This window comes from Botrytis byssoidea (assembly GCF_014898295.1).
Source record: "Botrytis byssoidea strain MUCL 94 chromosome Unknown BBYS_002, whole genome shotgun sequence".
In the NCBI taxonomy this organism is placed as follows: Eukaryota; Fungi; Ascomycota; class Leotiomycetes; order Helotiales; family Sclerotiniaceae; genus Botrytis; species Botrytis byssoidea.
This window is the reverse complement of record NW_024065843.1, coordinates 485,980-502,539: the sequence shown is the minus strand read 5'-3', so window position 1 is coordinate 502,539 and position 16,560 is coordinate 485,980. Positions and strand designations below refer to the sequence as shown.

The 16,560-nt window shown below is 43.3% G+C and overlaps 7 protein-coding genes across 7 annotated transcripts; 2 read left to right on the top strand and 5 right to left on the bottom strand.

Annotated features, from left to right (window-relative positions):
• Positions 1–1,534: 1,534 nt before the first annotated feature.
• EAE97_000933 (uncharacterized protein) lies at positions 1,535–2,918 on the bottom strand (the record flags this gene model as incomplete). Its single annotated transcript, XM_038871443.1, has 5 exons — positions 1,535–1,848; positions 1,903–2,342; positions 2,411–2,534; positions 2,586–2,712; positions 2,778–2,918. The coding sequence occupies 5 exons, from the start codon at positions 2,916–2,918 to the stop codon at positions 1,535–1,537; spliced, it is 1,146 nt and encodes a 381-aa protein (XP_038737344.1).
• Positions 2,919–4,480: 1,562 nt separating this feature from the next.
• Positions 4,481–5,286, bottom strand: EAE97_000932 (uncharacterized protein; the record flags this gene model as incomplete). Its single annotated transcript, XM_038871442.1, has 2 exons — positions 5,045–5,286; positions 4,481–4,996 (listed from the first exon to the last, which is right to left on the bottom strand). Exons 1-2 carry the CDS (start codon positions 5,084–5,086, stop codon positions 4,481–4,483), a joined length of 558 nt encoding a protein of 185 aa, XP_038737343.1. The 5' UTR covers positions 5,087–5,286.
• A 104-nt stretch (positions 5,287–5,390) lies between these two features.
• EAE97_000931 (uncharacterized protein) lies at positions 5,391–6,228 on the top strand (the record flags this gene model as incomplete). Its single annotated transcript, XM_038871441.1, has 3 exons — positions 5,391–5,520; positions 5,589–5,854; positions 5,932–6,228. The coding sequence occupies 3 exons, from the start codon at positions 5,391–5,393 to the stop codon at positions 6,226–6,228; spliced, it is 693 nt and encodes a 230-aa protein (XP_038737342.1).
• A 1,117-nt stretch (positions 6,229–7,345) lies between these two features.
• Positions 7,346–7,698, bottom strand: EAE97_000930 (uncharacterized protein; the record flags this gene model as incomplete). The annotated part of the gene is made up of 2 exons (XM_038871440.1): positions 7,346–7,384; positions 7,450–7,698. The coding sequence occupies 2 exons, from the start codon at positions 7,696–7,698 to the stop codon at positions 7,346–7,348; spliced, it is 288 nt and encodes a 95-aa protein (XP_038737341.1).
• Positions 7,699–10,428: 2,730 nt separating this feature from the next.
• On the bottom strand, positions 10,429–10,620 carry EAE97_000929 (uncharacterized protein; the record flags this gene model as incomplete). Its single annotated transcript, XM_038871439.1, has 1 exon — positions 10,429–10,620. The coding sequence occupies one exon, from the start codon at positions 10,618–10,620 to the stop codon at positions 10,429–10,431; it is 192 nt and encodes a 63-aa protein (XP_038737340.1).
• Positions 10,621–12,454: 1,834 nt separating this feature from the next.
• Positions 12,455–13,369, bottom strand: EAE97_000928 (uncharacterized protein; the record flags this gene model as incomplete). Its single annotated transcript, XM_038871438.1, has 1 exon — positions 12,455–13,369. The coding sequence occupies one exon, from the start codon at positions 13,367–13,369 to the stop codon at positions 12,455–12,457; it is 915 nt and encodes a 304-aa protein (XP_038737339.1).
• An 837-nt stretch (positions 13,370–14,206) lies between these two features.
• On the top strand, positions 14,207–15,983 carry EAE97_000927 (uncharacterized protein; the record flags this gene model as incomplete). Its single annotated transcript, XM_038871437.1, has 2 exons — positions 14,207–15,331; positions 15,381–15,983. 2 exons carry the CDS (start codon positions 14,207–14,209, stop codon positions 15,981–15,983), a joined length of 1,728 nt encoding a protein of 575 aa, XP_038737338.1.
• Positions 15,984–16,560: the final 577 nt, after the last annotated feature.

Here is a 16,560-nt window from a genome sequence, read left to right as displayed (position 1 = left end):
CGATATCCTATCGTAAGCACTGCCATGACCTACAGCCGATCCACTTTTGTACTGGCGTCGCATGGCGACAAGGGTATAAGAAAATCATTTGAAGGATTTTCGCACAATCACTTTCACTGATAAATTCCATTCCTGGAGCCTAGAACCGCGGCAACAAGCGAATTGAAAGGGGGGGTTGCAATTGCTGTGCTGGCAAAACAGATACACGACGTGCCATGTCTACTAACTCTCTGCAGGCGTTGTTCTTCGCGCTGTTCTCTCTTGGAGGGAAAAATACAAACTTACTGCTTAGACTCGGGCCCATGATACAATTGACTTTGTACTGGAATATTCCGTGCGCCTCAGCTCAGCCGTTGTTACATTGTCAATAAGACTGAAATGCGCACGATTGATTTGATAGGTGATTGCTCGTAAATCTACGTAAAGGAGCTACAAAAGCAAGTATAGATAATGTGTGACTGAAAGTCCGAAAGAAGAAGCCGAAGCCGAAGAGTGATATCAAGCACGGGGATTGTCCTGTGTTTAGTATCCTAGATTCCTTCCAAAGTCCTGATCGGATTACGTACTCGAGCAGAAAAATATATTCCCAGAAATTTAGTGACCGTCGTAACGCTGTGGAAATTATTTCTCACTGTCAGAGCTCGATCTGACTGTTCAATACTTTGTAAATGCTGCAGTATCACTGGCAATTGCACAAGATTGTGAAAAGATCTTGTTAGGGCTTTGCTCCATGTCCATAGAAAGCATGAAATTCCGACAATAATGTAACCCTAAAATAGAACTTGTACAACTCAGCCAACGTCGTGTGAAAATCCCCTGTTGCCATGCATCGCTTCTGCCTACCCATGCAGCAGGGCTCCCTGATAAGGACCAAATCAAGATTCAAACGTGGGGGCTTCCCAGTATCCAAATTGACCAGAATATCATAGATGGGAGCTTTCGCATATAGCGCGGCTTTTAGATAGTATCACATCACACTGTGGAATATATAACCTCGCGGGCGCTACAACTTTAGATCACCGAGAAGCCCGTGGTCAGTGCTTACTGCCACTTACCGTATTCGTTACTACCCATCAATTGGAATTCGTGCATGGAAGCTTGGACGTGGGCCACCGTTAGAACATGACAGGCCAGGTGAGCCAGGGTCGTGGTAAAGGTTGCGAATACCCCGCTTAGCAGATGCCAGATTGTTCAAGAAGTCTGATAACCAGATTCCTGGGACATGTAATAGTTATTGCCATGCACATTATGAATGTCTTAGATGGTACACGTTGACTAGCGATAATAGCACATTGTCAGTCTTTAGCGCACGAACGATAAGTGGAGACGTATTGAGTGAAATTCGCGGAGATAATATATCTACTAGACTATTGTGAAGATTTTGGACGAATGCAATCTCAAAATTAATAAAGAGTCAATTGCAAATTGCAATGGACTCCGCTTAGGTAATTTGAGGCCTAGCCATATTCTCATCACACCTTTAATTATTAACCCTGGATCTGGACCATGCTTTACGAACCCGAGAGCCTCGGAATCAGACTGGAACCGCCACGATTATGCTATCTCCGAGAGAAGCGGTGTATTTGACGATTTTCTTTGCTTCAAGACCAACAGATGCTAAAAGTGCATGCCATTCTCCTTCGGTTCGCTCAGTTGATGCGAGGACAGTCATCATCACCAAGTCAATCTGGGCTGCATGCCAGTGAGCGCCCGTCTCGGGGATAACCATCTCGTCAATTAAAATGGCCGAATCTGGACCCATTGCATCTTTCAAATGCTTCAAAATGATACTACACTTCTCATCGGGGTAGTCGTGAAGGATGTTGCGCATATAGTAGTATTTTGCACCTGAAATGCTAGTCAGTATGCAACCACAGTTCCACTAGTAGGATTGTACCAGACCTATGACTGTTTGAGGCGTGAAAAAGTCATGAACTTCGAGTTCCACATCCTTCATTGGAAGTGCATTCTTAATAGAATGATCAAGCTCCTGTAAAATCACGCGACCAGGGACGCTTGGCTTCTCCATTCTCAACTCCAAACACTTATGTCCAAAACCACCGCCGACATCAACAAAGACAGGCTCCTTAGGATTCCAGTCCCTGGTCTCCTCTTCGATTGGGTACTTGGAGAGCCAGGTTGGCATCTCGCCACGTTGACCTACCATAAAATCGGCAAAGTAGTTGATTAGTCTAGGCTGTTCTTGAATCCAGTAGAAGTACGGGACTTCAGTTTTGAAGGCGATCTGAGCAGGTGCACAAGTGTTATCTGTGATGTTCCGATATTTTCTCTCAGCCAAATAGTCAGGCGTAGCTTGCAGTGTAGGGCCAAGTGAATGAAAGCTGTGATTTTCATAGTCAGCGATGGATGTACCACAAAGTCTTCGAGACCGTGAGAAGGGATCACTGACTAGTGGCCAATACCACCTTTGTAGCCCTTTTGAGCCAAAGCTTCGGTGACCTTGCTGGCTTCAAAAGTGTTTTTGCCAGTCTCTCGAACCATCCGTACAGAAGCAAGATATCGGAGTAAGCGAACTAGTTATACCGTGAGAGGGTGTCAAATTTGAAGCTGAGGATCGAACTCACCTAAGAAGGCTGGATCTGACTCGGTCTCTTTTGCTAGCTGCTCAACAGTCATTGGTTCCTTCTTCGCCACCATGATCTCAAAGAGCTTCATATCACAACCAATCTGAGCGCCTGTCAATTGAAATTGCTAACACAATCTGAGTTAGCAGAAGTCACGTTTATTGTCGTGATGCGAATCAAAATAGCACATACCAGATACATGATACGCTGCATAGAGTCCCATGGAGTTTCCAATTCAATAGAAAGATCTCTAAGATCGTCGATCATCTTCTTTCGTCCTGCTTCATCGGAATTTGCAGTGGCGGCCTTCACGTGAGTGATAAGATCATCCATTTTGATGTTATATTACGGTTGAAGTTGAAGTTGTTTTAGGTTTGGTCATGTAGTAAAGAGTTTTGTTGGGAAGAATATTTGCAAACCGTTGTATTAGGAGGTTGTTGATGGGGAGTTTTTATAAGCACACGGAGATTAAAAAGTCATAAGCCAGCCCACTGCTCCTTCTTCAGAATATAAGTGAATGTTATCTGAAAACAAAGCATAACTGACGCTCACTTAATATGCAGCCAGTGAATGTTTGACCGCAGGACCTGCCTCAGTACGGCTTTTCCGATCAACGAGGTATCAGAGGAGATGGCGCAGCGAGTTTATTTGATAGAATTATTCAAGTTGAAGCCACCGCCATTAGTTCACTGCACATAATTTTGTAATACATCATTTGAAACTCTTCTTCTTTGCTACCACGTTTGATTAGTCTCCTCATACTATAATACAAGAGCTTGCACCACAATCACAACGCCCATAGCAATTCCAAATAAGCGGATCATCTATCTAGATACTGCCAAGCGTGTTGGTGATTTTTAATTCAAACTGGCGTGATTTACCGCCATCAAATTTGTAAGCAAGGTTCTGGATTCGACATGGCCTTTTGAATTCATTCAAAGGTTCAGATGTACACAACATATACGATGCCCAAACTTCAGGATTGCATGATTATTGGTGCTCGCATCAGTGAGTAAGGGCTTTAGCTGAATGAGTAAGCTGCAGGAGACCCATGTCGCACGTGAGTTACACAAAATTTTAGCCTCCAGGGAGGTAGACATATTTGGCTTTTCGATATTACTACGTTGTAAGTTACCCCGGAATAGGATTCCTCATTGAAACTCTGTTCTCGTGGTTCGAGCTTGGTACCGGGGTTTTAGGTAACAATGCGCTGAGATTCCCAGGACGAGCAAATCTCCCCCAGGATCGGTTGCGAATACAGCGGCAACCTTCGATGTACGACGAATATGAGGTCAATCACCACATGGGGGATGTGCAAGCATGGTACGCATATACTCTGAGGAGGATCTGTACCTGCACAACCAGTGCCTCACGGACGGCAAGTAGTAACTCAATGAATGGGACGCAATCGTCCAACCGAGCAATTGTGAATAACCGATTGCGCATTTTTAGACAGTAGTTGTGAATGTTGTCTTTGTATTCTCATCTTTGGCCTGACTTGACAAGGCCTGTACACCAGGATCAACAACAGAATCCCTTCTAACTTATAATACTATCCAACATTCTTGCGTCTGATGGATTTGAGTCGTACCATTCGTTGGGCGGGGCAGCCATCTTCGATCTCACAAAAAATGTAAAAAAGTTTTATCAGTTCGCTCGGTCGTAATCGTAAAATCGATCAATTTCAGATCATTAATGAATTCAAAAAGAACTAATCACTCCCATGATTTATGATTTCCGTCAAATCAATCATGTATTGGGTATCGCAAATAGCCAAAGCTTCCCGCCCACATAACGCCGTAGTGTTTTGCCGCGGGTGTTCATCTCTCCGTGGCAGATGAATCGGATTGATGAACCCACCATCGTTTGCTCGACGGCATTTTTCTCGCTTTGAACTACCCCTTTTTCACCTCGCCCATCCATTTTCCCATTGCCTTGGATCCCTCGTGTGCTGCCTTAAATAATCCGCGTTCCGCCTCGTCCAAACCCCTCAAGAACTCCACGCCTTCTCCTCCGCCTCTGCCATTGCTCTGTCCTACACTTCCACTTCCAGCATGATCGCTGATTTCGCCAGCTCTTGCCCTCCAACTCTCCATCAATACATCGCAAACCTCTTCCTCCTCAAATAACTCCAAGACTCGCACGCCCAATCCATAGAAATTCTGTGCCAAATTGCGTAAGTCGACACTCTTAGGGTCGGCTTTCAATGCATTGAGAACGCGCGGCGCAAGACAAGCAGGTAGATCAAGGGTAACGAGAGACTTTTGGGAAGATGGAGAGGAAGAAACGGCAAGTAATTCGGCGAGCCATAGAGGAAGATCGACGCGTGTGTGTTTCTTCAGAGGGGTAGCAGCGTTGTTGTCGAGATATCCTAAAGAGGGAACATCAAGCTCAAATGTGCATGGGATTTTCTGACATATATTAATACAATGAATCTGATTGGAAGGAGGGGTAAATACTTGAGCGTCGGTGAGGATCGCGTCAATATCGTAGTAGGACATTTTTAAAAGCCACAGATCTGCGGCGAGTAGCTTAGACTTCACCGAATCTGCATAATATTATAACTTCTAGTACCTATTCAAAGGTATCTTAAGTGAAAGAGTACGCGATGATGAACTTTGATATCGGCTCCGTGCCATTATTTGCGCTCTCATCGCTTATGTAATCGGGCAATGACATAATGACGTTGGAGCTCCAAATATTTACTTCCGGAGCTTCCCCTCTTTGAAAGACTTCCGATTGACATCTGAAAGCCACATCAATAATTGAAACAACACCAACTTCAAGCGTTCAAATAGATTCAAAATGTCTACCACACTTCTTCGCACATCTACTGCAGCTCGTGCTGCTCTTAGAGCCAGCTCTTCCAAACGAGCTGCCTCAATGGCAAGCACAAGCTTCATTCGTGGAAAGGTTACTCTTCCAGATCTTCCATGTCAGTTTCTTCCATATCTAGATTAAACAGCTCCAATATCTCATTACATATCCTAACTTTGATTACAGACGACTATGGTGCTCTCGAACCCTCGATCTCCGGCAAGATCATGGAGCTTCATCACAAGAACCATCATCAAACCTACGTTAACAGCTTCAACGCTGCGAGCGAGCAAGTCGAGGCCGCTACATCCAAGGGAGATATTGCTGCTGCCATCGCATTACAACCCCTCATCAACTTCCACGGAGGTGGACATGTGAACCATAGTTTGTTCTGGGAGAACTTGGCACCAAGCAAGAATGGTGGTGGTGGAGAGCCCACAGGTGCTTTGAAGGTATGAATGGATATTCGCCATGGAAATTTGTACCTTTATTGGAGTCGAAGAGTATCGGCTAACAAGAGTTTCTACAGACTGCCATTGAGACCAGCTACAACGATTTTTCATCTTTCAAGACAAAATTCAACGCAGCTTTGGCAGGCATCCAAGGAAGTGGATGGGCGTGGTTAGTCAAGGACAACGAGACTGGCCAAGTCCAAATTAGAACATATGCAAACCAGGATCCAGTCGTTGGCAAGTACACTCCATTATTGGGTATTGATGCCTGGGAGCATGCCTACTATCTTCAATATCAAAACAGAAAGGCAGAGTACTTCAGTGCTATTTGGGATGTAATCAACTGGAAGACTGTGGAAAGCAGATTGAAGTGAAGTAGAGACGAGGGGGCCAAAAATTAGATACCTATGTAGTCGTTAAGCGTAAAATGAATGTATGCTCAGTTTAAATATTGTATTGCAGCATTTCTTGGAATCTAAGAGAGTGTTCATCCATAAATACACGTATTCACAGGCACATGGTGATTCATAATTAAGGTTGCAATGCTGTTAATGTTTTCATGAAACATCCTTCCTTTATGACCTATTACGCCGTGATAACTCTCTACCCTTTCCAGCGGGTATCACAATGGCAAACAATCATGATCTATCATACATAGCTTCGAAGACAATATTTCGAAATCCAGGTACCAGATGTCATCTTTCCAAACATGCCTCATAACTCTTCACGTAATACCTTTCCTCCATTCACACTCCTCCAACTGTATGCCTTCAACTCCTAAGGCAGAAGGCAAGTGTATGAAGATACTTAACCGATATTCGAAGTTAACATCCGAAGTTCTTGTGAGTGTAACGCGATGCTCTCGCTTGTGAGCGATTAGAGTTGGTGCTATTGGTGAAAGAAATGCAACGAGGGCCGGTGAGTGTCGAGGCGATCAATCGGTGTTCGACATATCTCTTCTGCTAAACCAGAATGCCTGTCTTGCTCTTTTATCTTCGATGGTATTTGCAAAAGGTACGACGGTTCCAAGAAATTGTCCTACGAATGCGTTGATTTGATGTCGGCTATCTCAAGCTCATCGGGCAGATAACGATTGATGATGGGATCTCAATTGGAGTTTCTTCCAGCGTGCTTTCCAGAAAGGCGAGCCAACTAGTCATTCTCATTCATAACATGAATCCAAAACTTTCTCTGAATCCAAGAAGATTTCTTTCACTGCCCCAAGCGGAGCTAGAAAGCCCTCATGCACCCCAATCACGAATGTGAATGCCAATATTTGCCTCCTCGAGGATTCGAGTTGTATCCGAAAAGCTGCAATCTATCTGCATTTCATGAGAATCTCTTCAGTAAATAAGATAGATATTGAAGCAACATCGTAAAATTCTTTTGCGTCCATCGTGTTCTATTTCGAGTAGAAAGTTGTTGTAGCGGGGAAGATTTCACAGCATTCTTTAAAACGATGAAGCTTGTAGCTGTTACTGTAAAATCAATCTACTCCTTCTGGCGACTTCTTCCGCGTTCTGTAGATCTCTACATAAATGTTAGCCTGGGCTTGTGAAGAATCCGATGAACCTCAGAAGAGGGAGAAAACTGACGTCATGTGATTTGTAATCATGTGAGTAATTGGTCACATGTTCTTCTGCCATATATCGATTCTCTTCATACAACATATTCAATGGTGTCCCGTCGAAAGTCAAATCGGAATCGTCGATACTATATGGTAGCCTCCATGCTTCAGCTTGAAGATCGAACTTGGTGTTTTCATCATCGAATGCTGTAACGTTTGTGATCAAGAAGTATTGTTTGACTTCAGCAGATGTATTGCTTGCATCGTTGCCCGACATGATGAATTATTAAAGATGTAAAGTAAGTCTCGGGTTTTGGTATTGACCTGGGTAAACTTATTTGCAGTAGGCAGTAGATATAAGTTAGGGATAAGGCTGGTATGGTTTTTTTTTCTTTAGTTGGAGATGTGTTGGCAGTGTTGAGTTGTTGATTCAAATGTGCAACATTAGACATCAACAGCAAGATAGTTAGAATGCGGCAATACCCAACACTTATATATATACATATCATACATATCATACATACAAAACTAGGTATCCGATGATGCCTCTCATATCGGGGAGTTCACCGGACTCTTACTCGCCGGATCGAGAAGGCCAGATGATAATCTTTAAAGTTTAGGTCCGACCGAAAATCTAGGCAATTCCCCGACACAACCTGGATTTTTCAATGTGGGTGTGACCTGACTTGGAAATAATCATGGAGATGCGTTTACTCAAAAGCTAAATTGGTGGAATATCATGTTCCTGACTTGTCACGACGCGCTGTCGGTTCAGGTTCTGGTAGAGGCTTAGAGGTTGTGCGACGGAAAAGCACCGCCGAAGGTTAGAACATGACTCGGCTTAGTAAAACCACCAGCAGCACACCAGGAAACGTTTGGATACTTTGTTCGAAGCACAAACCAAACAACATCAAGACACCATGTGATGATAAGAATCCGAGAGGCCTACCTGATACTCAAAGACATGATTCTCGGATCACACCTCCGAATCAATTAACCGACCTGCCTCGAAGTTGGGAAACAGGGGACTCAGCAGAGACAGCTGATATTGTGACAATACATTGTGACCTTCAGACCACCTTCTCTAACCGCAAAAGCCGCTGAAGTCGAAATACAAATCATTAATTTGTACGGAGAAGTCAATATGTACTCCGCCACTATATTCAACTCGGCAACAGATACATCAACAAAGTCTCCATCGGGTCAAATCAACTTCCTTGCTACCCCTCCTCGCCCTCCATTCGGGCAATAAAACCTCATCGCTTACCCCGCCGCAATATATCGATCTTTTCTTTCTGGGGAAGTTGAATCAATTTCAGCTGCCAATAATACATAGCCTCTGACAATATCCGATGGTGGTCAGCCTCATGAAGTATACGATACATTAGACATATATCCCGCAGATCGCGCGAGATCAGGTTAGTATAACACTCCCATCAACTATCGAAATTTGTGTCGTGAAACATACGGCTTTTGAAACGGCGATTCATTAATGTCAGGGTGGTCTCTCATTGCCTAAGATCAAACTTTTTCACGCATTATCGTTACTATTTCTCTGTTTGGTAGAGTCAAATTCCTCCTTGGGGAAGTCCCTTCGGTCCGTCTCATTATAGCTCGGCCAAGTATAGAAACAACCAATCAACAGAAGTCTCGCAAGAACAGCGCCTCTTCACATGCACCCCATAGATCGATTTGATTATATTTCCGAACCTTGTTCCTGCGCTCACACTCTACATGCTTATCGTTGCATTTGCTTGCTCATCTGCATTCTGATTGCGTACATCATTCTTGTGGCAAGACGACATCTTCATGGTTGCAAAATCTTATCATCATATTACAAACGCAAGCGATCACCGTTTGCCATGATATGTTTCCTTATCTGGAGACGTCATGGGCGTGGCGTCGAGTAACGAACATACATGATTCAAACTTCCTTCTTCCCCACTCACGCGATAACGATTACAATGATGATGTTGTGAAGAAAGCAAATGTACGATGCTTGTCCATGGTTCTTCTTAGTATCATAGCAAGTTGTACATGAATTATGCATATAGGGCTGAGCTAGATTTCAGGTTTAGGCTTTGAGTTCCGCGGCTTTACCGCATACATCATCTGACTTTCTTGTTTCACTGTTGCTCACGTTCAAGCAATCAAATGTTTGGAATCATTTTCTGACGTTGACTCCGCTTTTCAGAAATTATCACACCACACTGTGTCACTGCGAATTCATAACTCTTACTTTAGATTCACATGACAATGTTGGTTACTAGCCACAAAAAGTGACAACTACGTCATTGTGTTTCTTTACAGCTTTTTTGTCACGAACGAGGAGAGCTCGAGTCGAAGATTCTAGAAATGATACTTAGCTTCAAGATTCAGAACGGTAAATCTGTTGGATGATCTCCATGGCGTTTTTTTCTAAATTTCATACAGCATTGTTGATAGGAAGAATACTTTTTGGTAAACGAAACCTCATGTAGACCTAGATGGCTAACCGTGTTGAAAGCTTGGGGAAAGCCTCTACTAATTCAATAGAATACACTTACCCTGACTCAGAGCCTTGAAACATGCTTGGCGTCTGCTTTTCCTTCTGGGCCAATCAAATTCTACTTCCCGCGTTTATTTCGCAATGGTTCCTGCGTGCTTAACATCAAGCAGGTGGTACATTCAAACCTCTCTATCAGGAATTTGAATCGCTTCGCAATTGTCTGTGTCTCTCAGATAGTGTACGCTCGGCGAAGTTATGCTAAGGAAATTCGATAGCTACATTAAATGGAAATCGGCATTATAAATATTCAATCGTACCTTTCAACCCCCTATTAATTTCTTTTCTTATTTATAGATTATATAGAGTATAACTCTGGAAATTCTAATTCTTAAAACTTCCAATCGGAACCACTCATTAGTATGTCCCTGTCTATCTTAAAGTCTTCTGCCTCCGTTTAAAGTTTTACCCTCCATTTAGAGTTTTCTCCCCTTCCTTTAGCCTTTTTCCGACTCGTCACTATCAATGATCGTCACCACCTGTATTTTGAAAATCACAGTACAAAGTGTCTAGAAAAATCGAGATAGCTGAAAGCTTTGAAGATAGAATGCCACCCTGCATAATACGAGCTGCACTTTCGTAGACGATGTTGATCTTGGTATGAGTTTCAGATGGCATGATCAGTATCTCCCGCCTGGTAGAGTCATTAGACATTGTTGTTGATCTGTACGGGAGGGCCATGTATGCAGAAGGCTCGATTTTTAACATCCTGACCCGCGGATGAGCTCTGAGCGTGCGTGTCGTTTAGATCTTGGAAGATATCTTGATTTTCAGAGCGTTAAGTGAAGATGGCTGATGGTTGGTGAGACAGCGCTGATTTGTACTGTGTTAACTATGAATGTGGAAGATGGGGAGATGTTGAACATTCGATATTGAAGACTCGCGGGGGGGGAGGGACTGCCTGAATTGCGAATGCCTGTATAAAGACAAAGATTATGAATGAATAGAATAGAATACCTCTCTGCAACCCTTTTATCTTCTCCCAAAAGAAGTACAAAGAGTTAAGAAGAACAATGATGAAGTGTGCAAACCATTGATATTCGTTCCCCGTGCATGATCCCCACGATCTACCTCTGCACAATTTCGATCTCGGAACAACGTGACCTGGCTACCATCACCTTGTTCTCGGTACTACTCTCACCATTCGCCTTCTTAATCGTTCTCTCGAATCCCACTACGTCCCTCCACTTGATCAAAATGTAAACTCCCATCCAAATGAACAACATGATGTCCAGTGTCTATGCCGGCTGAACACAGTCCAAAATTTCATATTGGAGCTCCTTTACAGTATCAAAGGAACCGGAGTCAACGCACTTAAGGCAGCTATGGAGGACCAGCATCAACGAGATCTTTCTTCTTAACACAAAGCCCCATGAACCATTGCATCTGAATACATGACCACCAGCATGAAGATATGGTTGCCATGTTGCCGTGTGAAAACAAGAAAAATAATCCGTTTACATTGCCTTGATACACAATGAAGATAATGACGCTTTCTGAGGAAAATGATTGATTCTTGGGTTGAAACTTCGGACAGCCAGTCAAGATGATGAAATTGTCAACGCTTCCCATTCCACCATCCTCGCATATCAGTGCCACCAGTAACAGAAAATTGACTCTTCTGATACGAGTAAACCACTTTCACCCCCTATCATTGTTTCTCTACCAGCCAATCCGGCACTGACGAAAACATCACTTCTTACCACCACTCAACTCAAAAATCCGCCGATTCCGAAGCATTTTAAGCCAACAGCATCGCACGTATCACGACACAATTTTTTAATTTTCAATTTGTGAAAAAAGGACTGTCAACAACAACATAAACAATATTCCACAAGTGGCTGAAATTCGGAAGTTTTTGTTCAAAAGAGAAGATATCAGCGCAATGATGGCCTAGCTGAGAAGCACAGTATTGCCCCGATATCGAGTATCAAGCTCGTCATAGCTTAAAGCCACAGGGTACCTTTATGTATACCACTAGGCTACTAATTTTGGTAGTGATAAAAATGAGGGAAATACCCTAGCATCATTTGCGCCATTAAGCAACAGGAGAGATGAGCAGTATGATGTATCCATATGTCAGTTGTATGAGGTATTTGACATAAGACAATTGAGATATGCAACATATTGATAATTTGTTTCAACTAGTAGTGGTCGTTGTATTGGAATGGGTTAGTAGTTGACGTGAAGTCAAAGTGGTTATCGTTAGTGGCCGGAGATTCCGGCACAGGGAAGAAGAAAAAAGATCTGTCATGATAGTAAAGATTCTTGAACAAGTGGCATTGAGTAAGTGTACATACAAAATGAATAGGAGTTACATGCCTGCGTGCCATTCCTAAATTCCATGTCCTAATCGCTCGTCAATATTTACAGATTGTTCCACGCCATTTCCATTAAAGACTAATCGGCTATAATGTCATCGTTCGCTTGTTACTGTCTTCATTTCGCTCATGTTGCGACCCCGTGCTGTCAGACGATATGATATAACTCAGGCCAAGGCCACAATAGCCTCCACTCCCGCCGGAATAACTCTCGCTCTTCCAACTCCATGAACAAGCACAGCATCTAACCAAATTCTTTCTTTAACTTCTCCGGGCTTCTCTACTCCCCAACCCCTCTCAGGACCCCACCCCACAACTTTCTTATGTCTTTCTACTACCTCTCGTAATCCATTCATCATATCTCCAGTCCTCTGCACACCAGGGAATGCATCAAATTCAACAGTTTGTATTCCCTTTACATCCCTAAATATTCCTTCTAATAGTTCCTGGCAAAATCCTTCATAAAATCCATCGCCCGCTCTGAACCCTTTGAATATAGCGTCGGAGGGGTCGCATTCCACAAATATTTTTAGAACACGAACGGATGTGCAATCAGAAAGTCCAAGTAGAGGTGATACAATCCAACCTCTGGGAGGACTATTCCAGCCTGGACCTAGTCGAAGTTCAAGTGTAGTGATGGAATTGCGATATTGGGCTGGCAGACGCGCGAGTAATGGTTTCTTTGTCTTGAAATAGCGACCTGGATGGACAGGGAAGATACGGAAAGTATAGGTTGAGAAGAAGTGGTGCGATGATTCATTGTAAATTTGTTTGCAGACAGAGAATAGAGAGAGGAGTTTTTGACGATGAATGATGGAAAATGTTGTAGGGTCGAGGTCGATAATTGAGGGGAAAGGGGCGAATATGAGGGCATAAATCTTAGTTCGTAGTTCGGAGGGCAGAGAGAGAAACGGAAATGGTTGTTTAAGTTTGCGAGCGGCGAGAGTGATATCTTCAGCATCAGATGGGTACGCCGAGGGGTAGGTGGATGAATTTGGTGTTGTGGAACCAGATACGGGCACGCTTGCCATTGCGCGGCGATTCCGTAGTGTCAAAGTATGATGTCTCATAGACGGCGCCATATTTATTGTTATTGTTATTGTTCAAGTAGGAGTAAAGAGGTAGGATAACCAATTGAGAGATTGTAGTTGTCGTGGATATACTGTAGAGTTTTGGATGTTAGGTTTGTTGAGTTTGAGATGAATGATGGAACCAAGTGGAGAGAATCGCGTGCTAGGAAGGAAATACTGATTCAAAATCACAAGTAAAAGGTAAATCGCGCGGTATCTCAAATGATGAATGATGGAATAATATTTAAAATTTCAATTATACACAAGAGGAATCCTTCCATCGGGACTTGTGCCGAGTATATTCGGATAGATTATGAGGGGGGCCGGAAACACCCTCAACATATGAGTGTTTCAATGAGATATGGAATGTTAGGACACCACGGGACTGAAGTTGTAATTGAGTAGCCGGTGCTCTTTCAAGCACCGGCTTAACATCCAATTCTTGAAAGTGTCATATTCGTTCTCCTCAGATTGTTCAACTCTTCGTCCACGGTTATTGTAGGCGCGATGAGTATAATTTCTGTCCACTGAGTGTCAACTTTAAGGAAAAAAGAAAAAAGAAAATCAGAATCCCAAAATCAATTGATGCTTTTATGGTGGGGAGCTTGTTGCCAATTGAAGCTAGTATTAATTGGTACTAGCTTTAAGAATTCCCGCCCGCATCATTGTAGAAAATTGTATTTTGTTGCTTGTAAGGGAAAACTCAAGGAATCAGGTTATTTTATTGGGCCAAAGGAATCTTTGAAGTTTCTCTTTACTGACAAGAACTTCAATAATATTCAATGCGATTTCGCATATAGTCTTTTCTTTATTAAAGTAAGCTGTGTATATTGATTCTTTTCCTTCATAATGTTGTCAAGAGCTATCGGAAGGTCGTTGCAAACGCCAGCTCTTAGAAATAGTTCGACGAATTTCCGAATAACCTCATCAACGTCATGGACTCGGTCGATGGCGAACAATCGCCGCCAGCCTAGAAAGCCTACAGATTATAATAGACCTTCGGGTACGCCAACACCATCCGGTCCAGCTGGGGCACAAGCTGCTTTTACTTCACCAAAATCAGGACTGAGTAGTGATAAATCTGGTAACCCAGACTTCTCCAAGGCGCAGGATGAAGTGAGTAAGGGGGCTTCGCCACAGAGGAATACCGTACCTCAATCAGAGGGAGGAGGTGCCGGCGTACCAAACCCAGATGCAAGGAAAGGTGAAAGTCCAGACTTCTCTGGCAAGCAAGATGAATTTGAGACAATCGCTGTCGACCCCGCACAAGTTGAATTCGAAAATAAGCCTCTACCAGATCTCACCCAAGGTATTCCTTCAACTTTGGATTTCGAATTAGCAAACAGAAAGTCGAAGGCATCGCCATTGAACCTTACAGAAGCGGCAGATCCTGAAGAAGATCCTAGTGGTGGGGGTAAAGGTCGCGGGGAATTGCCAGCATCAGCATATGTTTCTTCCTCGGAAAGAAAGAGAAACCAAATGGCCAACTACATGTACCTTGCATTCTTCATATCTGCGATCACTGGTACGGTATACATGGGAAGGAATTGGGAGACGGAGGAAGAAGAAAGACTACATTCGGAAACTGCTCCATCTGGATGGTCACTTACCGGCATGTGGAATCGTGTGAGGGCCCGAACAGGAGATCAACTTGGTCACTACACCGAGCCAGCTTTTACCAAGTTACTCCCCGATCCAAGTCCCATGTTTGAGCGCCCTTATACTTTAGTTTTAAGTATGGAGGATCTTTTAATTCACAGTGAATGGACCAGAGAACATGGTTGGCGACTGGCAAAAAGACCTGGTGTGGATTATTTCTTGAGATATCTAAGTCAATATTACGAATTGGTCATCTTCACCACTCAACCATCTACTTTAGCAGAGCCAGTTATTCGAAAATTTGATCCATATCATATCGTTACTTGGCCACTTTTCCGGGAGGCAACACTTTATGAAAACGGAGAATATATTAAGGTAAAGTTTTCGTGTCATCTTTCTCACGACTCTTACTAATTCGATATAGGATCTTTCATACCTCAACCGAGATCTCTCAAAGGTCATATTAATCGATACCAAAGCACACCACGCAAAGAAGCAACCAGAAAACGCAATAATCCTTAAGCCATGGCTCGGTGACGTCCAGGATAAAGAACTTGTTTCTTTAATTCCTTTCCTTGAATATATCCCTACAATGCAATACGCCGATGTGCGCAAAGCCTTGAAATCATTTGAAGGAACACATATTCCTACTGAATTTGCCAAACGTGAGGCAATTGCGAGAAAGAAGTTCCAAGAACAACTTGCAGAAGAAAGAAAGAAGCATGGAAAGAGAGGGGGTGGTGTGGGACTACTAGGAAGTGCTTTGGGTATCAAGCCAGGTGGAATGATGGTGACAGATCCTAACGAACAGAGTCTAGCGGACGCGCTTGCTCAAGGGAAAATGTTGCAAGATTTAGCGAGAGAAAGGGGACAAAAGAACTACGAGGCATTTGATAAGGAAATTCGCGAGAATGGAGCAAAATGGTTGAAGGAAGAAGCCGAGATGGAGGAGAGGGCCAAAGAAGAGGGACTAAAGGCCATGAAGAGTGGAATGACAGGTGGTTGGTGGGGAAGTTCTTCGTCGTAATGGTTGATGAATTAAAGAATTAAAACGGGACGAGTGTATATTTTATATGTATCATGAATGAGGCGTCAAAAGGAATGAAGGACCGACGGCCTCGAATCTCACCTCTGCAAATGCGGCCGAGATTGGATTGTGGTGTCTCAGTTATGCTTGAGTTGGATGGGTTATTCAATGTAGGATCGGCGATCACGACTCGAATGTTATGATGCATTTAGGTAGCGTAGCACGGAAGCTCAATCTGTACCTGTATCTGTATGTACTATAAATGTCTGAATATTCCCACAGATCTTTTGCTTCGTGGTTTACGTTGACGAATTTGTGAAGCTCGATGCTTATTATCGGACGGGCTTCTGCATCACTCCGAAGTTACTAAGTATAAAAATGATGCGTGATTCAATCTCTCTCACAGGATGTGGGGCATCTAGTTTCTTTGCCCGTTCCTCTCGACTCTAGTATTGTTTCCCCCCTAAAGTTGAATGTGTCTAAAAGCGAGGACTTGGAGTTGATTAAGATTGTCGATTTAGTGATATTCAAGTTGTGAGGGTAGGTATGCTCGAGATAACTCAACCTTCGCAAATTG